The 12,036-nt window shown below is 34.5% G+C and overlaps 1 protein-coding gene and 1 long non-coding RNA gene across 2 annotated transcripts; one reads left to right on the forward strand and one right to left on the reverse strand.

The window, feature by feature from the left end:
• The first annotated feature begins 25 nt into the window (after positions 1 to 25).
• On the forward strand, positions 26 to 1,138 carry LOC105141683 (RNA ligase/cyclic nucleotide phosphodiesterase family protein). Its single transcript, XM_011048980.1, has one exon. The coding sequence runs from the start codon at positions 302 to 304 to the stop codon at positions 854 to 856; it is 555 nt and encodes a 184-aa protein (XP_011047282.1). The 5' UTR covers positions 26 to 301; the 3' UTR covers positions 857 to 1,138.
• A 10,438-nt stretch (positions 1,139 to 11,576) lies between these two features.
• Positions 11,577 to 11,926, reverse strand: LOC105141685 (uncharacterized). Its single transcript, XR_845438.1, has 2 exons — positions 11,813 to 11,926; positions 11,577 to 11,710 (listed from the first exon to the last, which is right to left on the reverse strand). It is a non-coding gene; the product is annotated as an uncharacterized LOC105141685 (long non-coding RNA).
• Between the last annotated feature and the right edge of the window lie 110 nt (positions 11,927 to 12,036).

Genomic DNA, 12,036 nt, shown 5'->3' on the forward strand with positions numbered 1-12,036 from the left:
CGTAGTCACAGAAACTACTTCTCCTTCTCTCTCTTGAATTTGTTTTCATGAAACGGAAACCCTCTCTCTCTCTCTCTCTCTCTTTTCTTTCTTTTTTTTCTTTTCTTTTCTTCTTAAATTAAACTAGGTGTCCATCTCCATCCACCGTTTAGCATTTCATCTCTCCTCCCTTGATCCGATCTGCCTGGCCTCAACAGTTTTCCCTTTGTAATTTTGTTGAATCCCAACTGCGTCTAGGGTTTTGATTTCATTGCAGTCAACAATATCAAGGGTTTCTAGATCTCAAATTTGATTTGATTCAATGTCAGAGGGTGGTTATGCTATTGAGCTCTATTTCGATCCGGCACTTGAAAACCAGGTGCTCAAGGCCTGGAACGTGCTGGCTCGACGTCAAATAAGCAGCCAACTTATTGAAATCGAGTCTCGTCCTCACATAACCCTTTATTCAACTCCCTTTATTGATCCCACTAAGCTTGAATCAATCATCAAGACTTTCGCATCTAAGCAAGAACCATTACCCTTATCTCTCTCCACCATTGGTTGCCTTCCGAATGACAACAATATTCTCTTTTTAGCCCCCACGCCTTCGCTTTCCCTTCTTCAATTCCATTCTCAGTTGTGTGATGCAATGAGGAAGGAGGGGATTGAGATCAGTGAAGAATATCGCCCGGACAATTGGATTCCTTATTGTGCAGTGGCTCAGGATGTCCCCAAGGCAAGGATGGGTGAGTCTTTATGTGTTTTGAGAGATTTGAAGTTGCCTGTTGCTGGGTATGCAATGGATATTGGCTTGGTGGAGTTTTCTCCCGTTCGTGAGTTCTTTTCGTTCGTGCTTGGTAATACATTAGAAGGATGATGGTTTTTTTTCTTTTTCATGGAATTAATTTGAAGGTGTTACATTTACATCTTCTCGTTTAATATCAAGTTTGCTAGTTTATAGCATACTAGAGAATTTGCATGTTGTGTTTATGAAGATAGTTCCTAGATGAAAATCCTACTCGTTTACATCTATCATGCTTTCATATTAAGTCTTTAGGATTGGCTTCTTATGTTGGCATGTGTGTGTTTCGTCCTAAATGTTGAGTGTGAAAATTAGGTTGAAAAATGCCAAATATAATTCTAATAGCTTGTTCATGAATCCAATCTACCTTCTTGGCTGCTAACCCCCATGGTAATTCAATGTTTTGATGTTTTAGTCATTTTGTCTGGAGCTCTTTATGGTACTCAACTATTGTGAGTTTTGATAGTTTTTCAGTTTTTACAGATGGAGTGGATATGTTTTGGCTTGTGAAAATGTTTGGTGTTTGTGACTTAACATAATGAAATTGAGCGTATTCATGTGTGTTAATAACATCTAGGCTATAGCTTTCACAACCTTATCATATGGAGACTAAGTGTAGTAGCAGAGACATTTCCTCATCAGATGTATTCAACTAAAGGACTTTTATGGTCTGTCATGTCTTCTTGCTCACATGTTAAGAGTATTTTTTTTTAGGTAGGATATCATATCCAGTCAATAGTAAGGTGGAAACTGGTTTTCAATAAGGTCAAGTGGCCCTAAAAGAATTTTTTTTTTTTCCAGGTATCCTTTAGAGTGTTGTTTTGGCCAGTCATCTTCACACGTCAGTTTCTAGTTACAAGTCTTTTTTAGATTAATGATCTTCTTTATATTTCTAATGGTAGTTAGGAATAGGCTTTTCTTAGCGCTTACATTGCATGTAAACTCCTCCTGAATTGCCAAGGTACTGGTGCCATTTCAATCACTGAATTCTTGTTTGGTTGGGTCTGTTTTCAAATAGTACGGTCAGTTTAGATCTGAAATGCCTGAAACCTTTGACCAAATGAGTTTTCATTTAAGGCTTATTGTTTATATTGGTGCTGATCCTAGTTGTTCACTCATAGGTATTCCTTTTTCTTGCCATGGGATTGGTTTTACTAGAAGCCTGTTCCCTTGCCAGGATTGTATCTAACATAGCATCAGAGTCCTGTATGCGGCTTAAGACTCCAGGTTTAGAACATTGAGAAAAACCTAGTTTGCTAGCTTACTAGATATTTTTAGTAATGATAGCTAGGAGCTAGTTGAGAATATGTTTGTGATGCCATTAGTGGTCCAAACAAACTACTACTAGACAGCACATGTTACTATGCGGAACAAAGTTGTGGTTGTATCTATCTGCATGGTTTAGAGATTCAATTTCAACAGTAGGAGCGCATCATTGTAAAACACATGTTTCATTTTGAACAGTTGCTATAGGTCTCCAAAATCATTTCGAAAATTGCTTCCACTATTCGTAATTGCAAGGGTCAATTCATTTGTGCCAGTTTAGATTCATCAATGCTCCACTTCTACTAGGAGTGTTATAAGCTTCCCGATGTTATCACGATAGTTTCCTAGAAGTTCCAATGTCACCCTCTAAACACCAGGCACCCTATTTTTTGGAATTTTGAGAGTGAAAATAAAGTGAAGTAAACAAAGAAAAGGTATTAAAGAGTGAGCTTTAGTGATAATATCAGGCCATTTTAAGACTTATCGGTCAAATCGAAACCTGATTGAATATTGTAGATAATATTGGGCAATTTCCCCACTCTTCTTTCCTTATTACCGATCTCAATTCTAGCCCCACCAGTGATTGAACCATTAAATTTATTTGTGGTGTTAGATATCCCATTTTCTTCTCCCAAAAGTCATCCTCGCACTGCCATTAATGTTAAGAACACGGATGGTTATTTCCACTATTGAGCTACAAACTAGAGGGAGGCATGACCCATCCCACGAAATCATGAGCTGAGATCCTGAGTTGAGGATGCCAACTAGTGCACGCAATGCCCCACCCATTGTTTCGCTCCTCGAGCCCATATAACCACTCTGGTCACTCCTGCTCAACACCCAGAATGACAGGAATCAGAATTTTCAGATTTTTTACGACGAGGTGCTAATGTGACCTGGTTTTATCTGTCTGAAACATTGATTGAAGAAGATGGCAACTTTCGTTAGCATTTGTTTTGATGGATGAATTGACAGTGTGGTGGTAAGTGTATAACTAGTGTATGATCTTGATACATCTAATTTCCTCGTTCATTTCAGTTCTCTTCTCTCTTCTTTTTTCACCTCTCGCCATTTCACACGCATCTCTTCAAGTTAGCAATAATTTAAATAAAAAAATCTATCAAAATCCAAAATTTGATCTATAGGTAATCTTATTGGTCCACAACAGTAATTTGGTAAGGTGACCCCCCCACGTTCCCACTTTATATCGCTTGGATGTTTCGGTCAAAAACGAAAGGTGAACTTTCCCTTGCATCAATGGCGTGCCATGTGAATAAGTGAAACTTGACGGTCCTAATGGCTTTCAATTGTCATCAGAGAAATGAGCTAACAAGTTGATTGTTAATGCTACCAGAAAAAAAAAAATTATTGGAAAACAATGATAAAAGCGATTCATATTTAATAAAATAATATTAGTGATTTTTTTTTTAAATCCAAGGGGAAAGAAAATTAAAAAACAAACTAAATGGCAATATAAAAAAGATCAAGCTTCCTTCCTTATTTGAATAGGGGAACAAAACATTAATCTTTTTATTTAAAAAATAAAATAGTGTTGTCAATTGGTTAAGATTTTGACTACTAACAATGTCCGACAAATTGGGATATAAGTTTCAAGAATTTTACAATCTATTTTTTAACCCTTTTTTTACCTTAAAATAACTCAAGAAACATACTAAAAACCTCATCAAATCTATTTTCAACTTCAAAACATCCTACTTAGAAATTTAAGGATTTAATTGAAAAATCTTCAAACAATGTGGTAAATATATAGCTATTTTGAATCCTTCGAATATCTTCTTTTAGGAATAAAAAACATGCTAGAAAAATACAAATTTACATCATTGACATGCCATCATTGGCATTGATATTTTGCTTTGATTGATCCCTAAATCACATAATGATTGTTCTTTGTTATGAACAAAGGATTGATATAAGGAACTTAGCAACATTATGTGATAACTATGGTAGAAAACATTTAGTTATTGTTAGTATTTTTGCATGTATTGATTAACACATTTTAGCATGTGACTATTAATAAAATAGTGAAGAGTTAATTGCATGGAAGTTACTAGATAGTTAGAAGGTTAGTTCAATGGTGGAATCCATACAAATAAAATTGATGTTTTGACGGTGTAAAATATTAGTTCTTTTTTAATTTCTTCTACTTCTCCCTTAATTTTTTTCTAAAATCTTGTTTGTTAAGGAATATCTTTACCAATTAGTATCAAAACAAACTTCCAAGGCCAAAGGAAGTTTGTTACTATACAAAAAAAGAAAAGAAAAATTACAATGGTGAAAAACAATATGGGAGGGTTCTAAAGGAACTTTATTTGCAAATGAAAGCCATGTTGGCAACCCTTAAATCTGTTATGACCAACCAAAAAGCAAGGAGGCTCAAAAGAATCATCTTTGGTGATTCTTTCATTGACCAAATCAATCTAAGCAAAAGTCAATCATCAAAATGATCGAAATCCAACTTCTTTCAAGGAGGGTTGTTAAAAAATGATTGAAACTTTCAAAGTTATCATTGTTCACAAACATGAGGGATGAAGTTTTCAAAATTGACTTGCTTAAGTTGTTTTAGTAATTCAGGATTATAACGAAGCTTGTTATGTTTCATGATGAAAATCAAGCTTTCCTCTGAATACATGTTATTTCATGCATCAATGCTCTTCAATGTTGTACAAGTGTTCATCCAACCATAAGAGAAAATAATATTATGTTCAATTCTCATCAAATCAAGAACTTACTATAATCGATCAAAATAGGGAAATAATATTATGTTCAATTCTCATCACATCAAGAACTTACTATAATCGATCAAAATACTTACAAGGAGGTAAAATGCTCTTCTTTAACTAAATATGAGATTAGTTTTAGAGAGAAACAAGAAGTGGATTTTGAAGAAAATAAAGTGAAGTTTGATTCTTTGAATAAAAAGAGTGTTGTTTATTATGAATTGTTGTCTGGACCTTCTGAAAGTTGAGAGTTTGATATAAAGACTGAGAGTTCCAGCGTGAAAGTGCAAGAAGTTGAGAATTTTATGAATGATGGATCAAAGAAGGAATATATGGGTGATGCTGAAGAAGTAGATGAGGAAAAGAAGACTGAATTCAAGAAGAAAAAGATTAACAAGGATTAGTGGTAGTTCCTTAACAAGGAGAAACCTATTTGGTTGTGCAAGCCTAAGGCTGGTCTCATTTCCTGAAGTTGAAATGATTAAGACTCACGACAGCACTTGTAGAAGGCCATAGCAACAACAGTCCCCTTCAACATCAGCACTAATTATGAGAGTAGCAGCTAAAGAACATTGTCCAAGGAGTTTCTTTGTTATCTTTTCTGAGTTGAATGCCTTTGTTCATATCTTTTGAATCTCATACGTGTTTTAGATGAATCTCGGTAAAAATAGTTGGTATCTCAATTTTACAATGATTTGTTCTCTCCTTTATTATGTGAAAATCCCATCACGTACGCGTGTATTGTGTTGTTTCTTCCATACATACTTTGAAAATCCAACATCAAGGCATAATAAAATTTAGGAATTGGCTTGATGTGAATTGTGAGTTCAAGAATAAGGATAGCATGTTACAATAAAAATCTCCATCCATCCATCAACCCATTTCTTTCCAAAATATTGCTTTCATAATCATTAAATTTGCAGCTTTAGAAAATGAAACAAGAGCAAGAAATAAAACACAAGATTACTTGTTTCTTATGAGAGTTTATCAATTGGTCTGCGTTGAAGATTGCTTCATGGGGATGTCAAAGAAGGAGTTGTCAAAGATCTCTTTTATTTCTATTATTTCTAATTCTCATGCAAATAATGAGCTGTTGTCCTAATTTCTAGGAGTTAGTTAATCTGTTATCATGTTAACATATCATAGCATGGTTTCATGTTAGAAGTTTGCAATTTTATTTTGTTAGTTTTAAATATATATGTGTAACGATTGCAATGAATGCATACAATCAGTTTATTCATTCAATCTGAAATAAATTCAAATTTAATCTTTGTTGTCTCTTCTCTTCTTCCTATCTTCATTTCTTCCCGTAAACACTTTTATTTTAAACACTTTTATTAGGTATCAGAGCTATTATCTTAAAAGGACCTGTAACGGAGGCTGAAACAAGTTTCTCTCATATTTCTTCTCCCATCTTTGATGGAGAAAATTATCAACTCTGGGTAATAAAAATGAAGACTTATTTGGAGGTGTTAGATCTTTGGGAAGCTATTGAAGAAGACTATAAAGTTCATCTTTTACCAAATAATCCAACAGTAGCTTAGATCAAAAATCATAAAAAGAGAAAAACAAGGAAATTAAAAGCAAAAGCTTGTCTATTTGCAGCTGTTTCCACAACAATCTTCACTAGTATTATGTCTCTTAAATCAACCAAAGATCCCATATTGATGTGGTGTAAGGGTACTTCAAATCTATCTGACGAGGGCGTCAGATTCTTTTGGTGGGGGTGGTTTGTAACAGTGTTAAACGTGCATGAGGTGCACACTTCGGTAGGCTATCCAAAATAATGCCTAAGTGTGGTGGTAGCTATGCCAACAGTGGAAAAAAAAGGCAGCGTAGATTTGTGCGGCTGTAGGTTCGTCAAAGGAAAATTTGTAGCGTAGATTATTGATAAACATAGGCTAGATGATGGACTGTCCAAGCCAAGCAGGAAAACTCGTTAGTGGGATAAGCTAACGAGAACTAGGGCTGTAGCGGAATTTGATAGCACAGATAGTGGCAACCTGCATGTAAATGTGAATTCAGCAGCGCAAGAATTGGCAGCCTGCACGCGAATACGAATTCGGTAGCACGCAACAGCTTCTGCAAGTCAGTGGTTCGACTTGGCACAATTTGAAACTTGGATGAAGGATTGTTCAAAGCATGCAATAGATCAGTAGCAGACACAACAAGAACTGACAGTTGGGGTTGCTAGATGGGCATGCAGAATGTGGGTTAGCAGTTATGGATATCTAAAATCATAGGATCATGAGGGCTGAAAATATGGGGCCTAACCAGGGGTTGCTCTCAACCCACTAAGATCATGGGAGATCATTGGGGAAAACTACCTACTACTTGGTATATAATAGGGCCATTATGTTCATGGGTGAACATGGGTGAGATAATGTCCCACTATTTGCTTAAAAGTAGGAATGAGAGTTGTGCCTTGTAAATTCTTGTTTATAAATACTTGTTGCAACTCTTGGTTGAGAGAAACATGCATGGGCATACAGCAGCATGCATGGGGCATGTTCAGCATGTATTTATAAATACTTGTTGCAGCTCTTGGTTGAGAGAAACATGTATGGGCATACAACAGCATGCATGGGGCATGTTCAACATGTAAGGGCATGTAAGAATATGTAGAGTACGAGTTAGAGATAGCTTGGTGTAGCATGCAAGCTTTGTGCATAACACATATACGAATTTGTGTATAATTATCTTTGTTTATGAGATCAATAAAGGTTGGGAAAAAGTTCTTGTAAAGCTTGCTGTGTACTTTGATTATCTTATTCTACTTGTGTATTTTGCTTGATTAGTTACTAGGAAAACACGAGTGGGATTGACGAGGGAAGGTTGAGTCTAGTAAGACACTAGGTTGCCGCACGGGTTTATTCATAGAGCGAAAAATTACCCCATGACAGGAGTATATAGGAGATGGAAGAATTCGTGGCATGCAAAGTCTTAATCTGATAAGAGAATTTAAATTACAGAGAATGAAAGATTCTGAAACCATCAAAGAGCATTCAGAAAAATTACTTGGAATTGTCAACAAGGTAAGGTTACTTGGCATAAATTTCTTTAATTGTAAAATTATAGAGAAAATTCTAGTAACTATGCCTGAAAGATATAAAGCATCTTTAACCACTTTGGAGAATACAAAGGATCTATCCAAAATCACCTTAGTAGAATTGATAAATGCCTTGTAGGCTCAAGAGCAATGGAGACTTATGGGGCAAGATCATATTACTAAAGGAGCTTTATAACCAAAGTATCTCGATTCTGATAAGAAGAAATTCTTCAGAAAAAATCAGACTTCAAGCAGTAGTAAGACTACTGTCAGTCAATTCCAGAACAAAGAATTAAAATTTTAAGAGAAACTTTCCATCATGTCAACACTGCAACAAGTTAGGTTATTCACCATTCAAATGTTGGAAGAGATCTGATGCAAAGTGCAATAAATGTAATCAAATGGGACATAAAGCAATCATCTGCAAAATAAAATTTTAGAAACAGGATAAAGATGCTCAAGTTGCCAATTCAGATGATGAAGATCAAATGTTTGTAGATACATGTTTTTCAATCCAAACATCCTCAGATCACTGGCTAATCGATAGTGAATGCACAAATCACATGACTTCTGATAAGAATCTCTTCAGAACTTTGCAAACTACTGAAGTTTCCAAGGTCAAAATTGGAAATGGTGATTGTATAGCAGCAAAGGGAAAAGGAATGACTACCATCACTACCAACTCAGGTACAAAAACTATTTCTAATGTTATTTATGTACCTGATATAGATCAGAATTTATTGAGTGTTGGGCTATTAATAAAGAAAGACATGCAAATGGTTTTCAAAAATCAATCTTGCTATATTTTTTATACTGATGGATATAAAACATTACAAGCCAAAATAAGAGGCAAAAGCTTTTCATTTTTACCATTAGAGAAGGAGCACACAACCTTTCCAACAAAACTAAATGACATGGAAGTGTGGCATAAGAGATTAGGTCACTATCATCGACAATGAATGATCAGCATGAAGAAGCATGAAGCTGTAAAAGAAGTGCCTTCATTCACCGATCTGTTGCCAAATTGTAATGCTTGTCAATTTGGTAAGCAAAACAAGAAACCGTTTCCAAAATCAACATGGAGGTCTACAAAGAAACTTTAATTGATTCATACAGATGTTGTTGGTCCACGTAGCATACCTTCAATAAAAGGTAGTCGATATTACATACTCTGTATTGATGACTTTACTAGAATGTGCTGGATTTTCTTCATGAAATATAAGTAAGAAGTAGCTGGGATTTTTTAGCGATTCAAAAAGAATGTGGAGAATAAGAGCAGCTACAGAATTCAATCCACTCAGTCAGACAATGACAAAGAATACACTTTATTAGAATTCAATCTCTACTATGAAGAAGCTGGTATAGAACATCAATTCACTGCCCCTTACACTCCTGAATATAATGGAGTCAGTGAGAGGAGAAATCGATACATTATAAAAATGGTGAGATGCATGCTACATGAAAAGAATTTGCCAAAGATGTTTTAGGCAGAAGCAGCTAACACAACTGTCTTTCTTCAAAACCAACTTCCAACAAAATTGTTGAAAGAAAAGACACCTTTTGAAGTTTGGTATAACTACAAACCTTCATTAAGTTTCTTAAGATCTTTGGCAATATTTGTTTTGTTCATGTTCCACAGATAAAAAGGGACAAGCTTGATAAGAAAGCAATGTCAGGAATCTTTGTTGGCTATAGTGATGTTTCTAAAGCCTACAAAGTTTATCATCCTCAAACTCAGAAGATGGTTATTACAAGAGATGTCCATTTCCATGAAGAAGAACGATGAGAGTGGGGAGACTCACAAAGAAATGTGCAGTTAGCAGATTCATTGCAGGATGAATCATTTAATGATTCACTAATTAGAGGCACTTGATCCCTTGATGATATTTATTAAAGGAGCAATGTAGCTATCTGCGAACTAGGAAGCTATGAATAAGAAAAACAAAATTGAGAATGGTAGAAAGCAATACAGGAGGAGATATCCCTGATTGAGAAGAACTGCGCATGGGAACTAGTTGACAAACCACTAGAAAAAAACATTATTAGAGTGAAGTGGATATTTAGGACTAAACTGAATGCAGACAGCACCATCAATAAGTATAAAGTTAGGCTGGTTGTTAAGGGGTATGCTCAAATTTATGGTGTTGATTATTCAGATACATTTTCACCTATAACAAGGATGGACACCATTCGATTCTTGTTTGTTGTTGCTGTACATAAAAACTAGAAAGTTTTCCAGGTAGATGTTAAAGCAGCCTTCCTAAATGGCATTCTATAAGAAGAAATTTATGTTGAGCAGCCAGCTGGTTTTGTGATTCAAGGAAAAGAAGACAAAGTTTATCTACTAAAGAAGGCTCTTTATGGATTGAAACAAGCACATGGAGGTTGATAGGTAGAATTGATGACTATTTGATAGCATTTGGATTTCAGAAAAGTTTATCTGAAGCAACACTTTATGTGAAGAGAATCAATGATGATGTGCTTATAATATCACTCTATGTTAATGATCTTTTAGTGACAGGAAGCAATTCAGTGCAGGTTGCAGAATTCAAGCAGAATATGATACAAGTTTTTGAAATGATTGGCCTTAGTCTCATGAGTTTCTTTTTAGGAATGGAAATCATGTAAAGCAAAAATGAAATATTCATTTGCCAAAAGACGTATTCAAAGGAAATCATAAAGAAATTCGATATGGAGAATTGTAAGCCGATAGAGTAGATGAAGAAAAATTCAGAAGCTTGATTGGATGTTTGCTATATTTAACAACAACCTGACCTGACATACTTTATGCAACAAGTCTTCTATCTTGGTTTATTCATTGTTCAAGCAAAATTCATATAAGAGTAGCCAAAAGAATTCTAAGGTACATCAAAGGGACATACATCTTTGGTGTTAAATTTTTGAAGTGTCAAAAGTTAAAACTACATGGTTTTTCTGATAGTGATTGGGGTGGAACCATTGATGACATGAGAAACACCTCTGGATTCTATTTTAATCTAGGATCTATAATATTTTTATGGTCATCCAAGAAGTAAGATAGCATTGCTCAATCTACTATAGAGGCAAAGTTCATTGTAGTCACATCTGCAGTAAATCAAGCATTATGGTTACAGAAGTTATTATGAGATTTACACATGGAAGAAGAAGAAGAAGAAAAAGAAGAAGAAGCAATTGAAATCTTAGTTGACAATCAAGCAGTTATAACAATCTCTCATAATCCAGTGTTTCATGGAAAAACAAAACACTTTAACATCAAGCTTTATTTTTTACAAGAGATGCAAAAAAATGGTGAAGTTAAATTGATTTATTACAAGTCTGAAAATCAATTGGCTGATCTGTTTACTAAACCAATGCCAGTAAACAGGTTTGAGTTTTTAAGACAAAAGATTGGAGTTTGCAGCTCCTCAAGCAAGGAGGAGTGTTGAAGATTGCTTCATGGATTGTCAAAAATCTTTTCTGTTTCTGTTATTTCTAATTCTCATGCAAATAATGAGTTATTGTCCTAGTATCTAGGAGTTAGTTAATATGTTATCATGTTAACAGATCATAGCATGATTTCATGCTAGAAGTTTGCAATTTTTTTGTTAGTTTTGAATATATATGTGTAACGATTGTAATGAATGCATGCAATCAGTTTATTCATTCAATCTGAAATAAATTCAAATTTAATCTTTGTTGTCTCTTCTCTTCTTCCTGTCTTTATTTCTTCTCGTAAAAACTTTTCTTTTATGAAATGCATAAATTTAGAAAAAATAGATCATTTCATTAGCTATCCCAAGTCTGCAAAAATATAAGTATACACGAGTCATGAATCATGGAAGTGTAGTATCTTTACATAATGGCAATATTCATCCTAACCCTTTAAACGGGCAGTTTCTGCATTTTAAGAAAGGAAATCAAAAGTAAAGAACATACAGCTTCAAAAAGAAAGAAGAAGATAAAAATAGGAATAAAAAGATAAGTCTCATGATAACTCACTTTGTTCCTAATCCATGAAAGTAGAAAAGAAGGTATGTCTAGAAGCTAGTTGGATTTTTCTTATAATTAATCCATCTTTAAGTCTTTATTTCTATCTTTGTTAAATCTGCTGAATGGGAATATATATAATAATAAAAGGGACATAAGAACATAAAAGGTTTACACTAAGAGTATTTTGTTATTACCATGCAAAATCTTTTCCTATCTTTTTTTTAAGCTATAAA

This window comes from Populus euphratica, unplaced genomic scaffold (assembly GCF_000495115.2).
Source record: "Populus euphratica unplaced genomic scaffold, PopEup_1.0 scaffold126.1, whole genome shotgun sequence".
Classification (NCBI taxonomy): Eukaryota; Viridiplantae; Streptophyta; class Magnoliopsida; order Malpighiales; family Salicaceae; genus Populus; species Populus euphratica.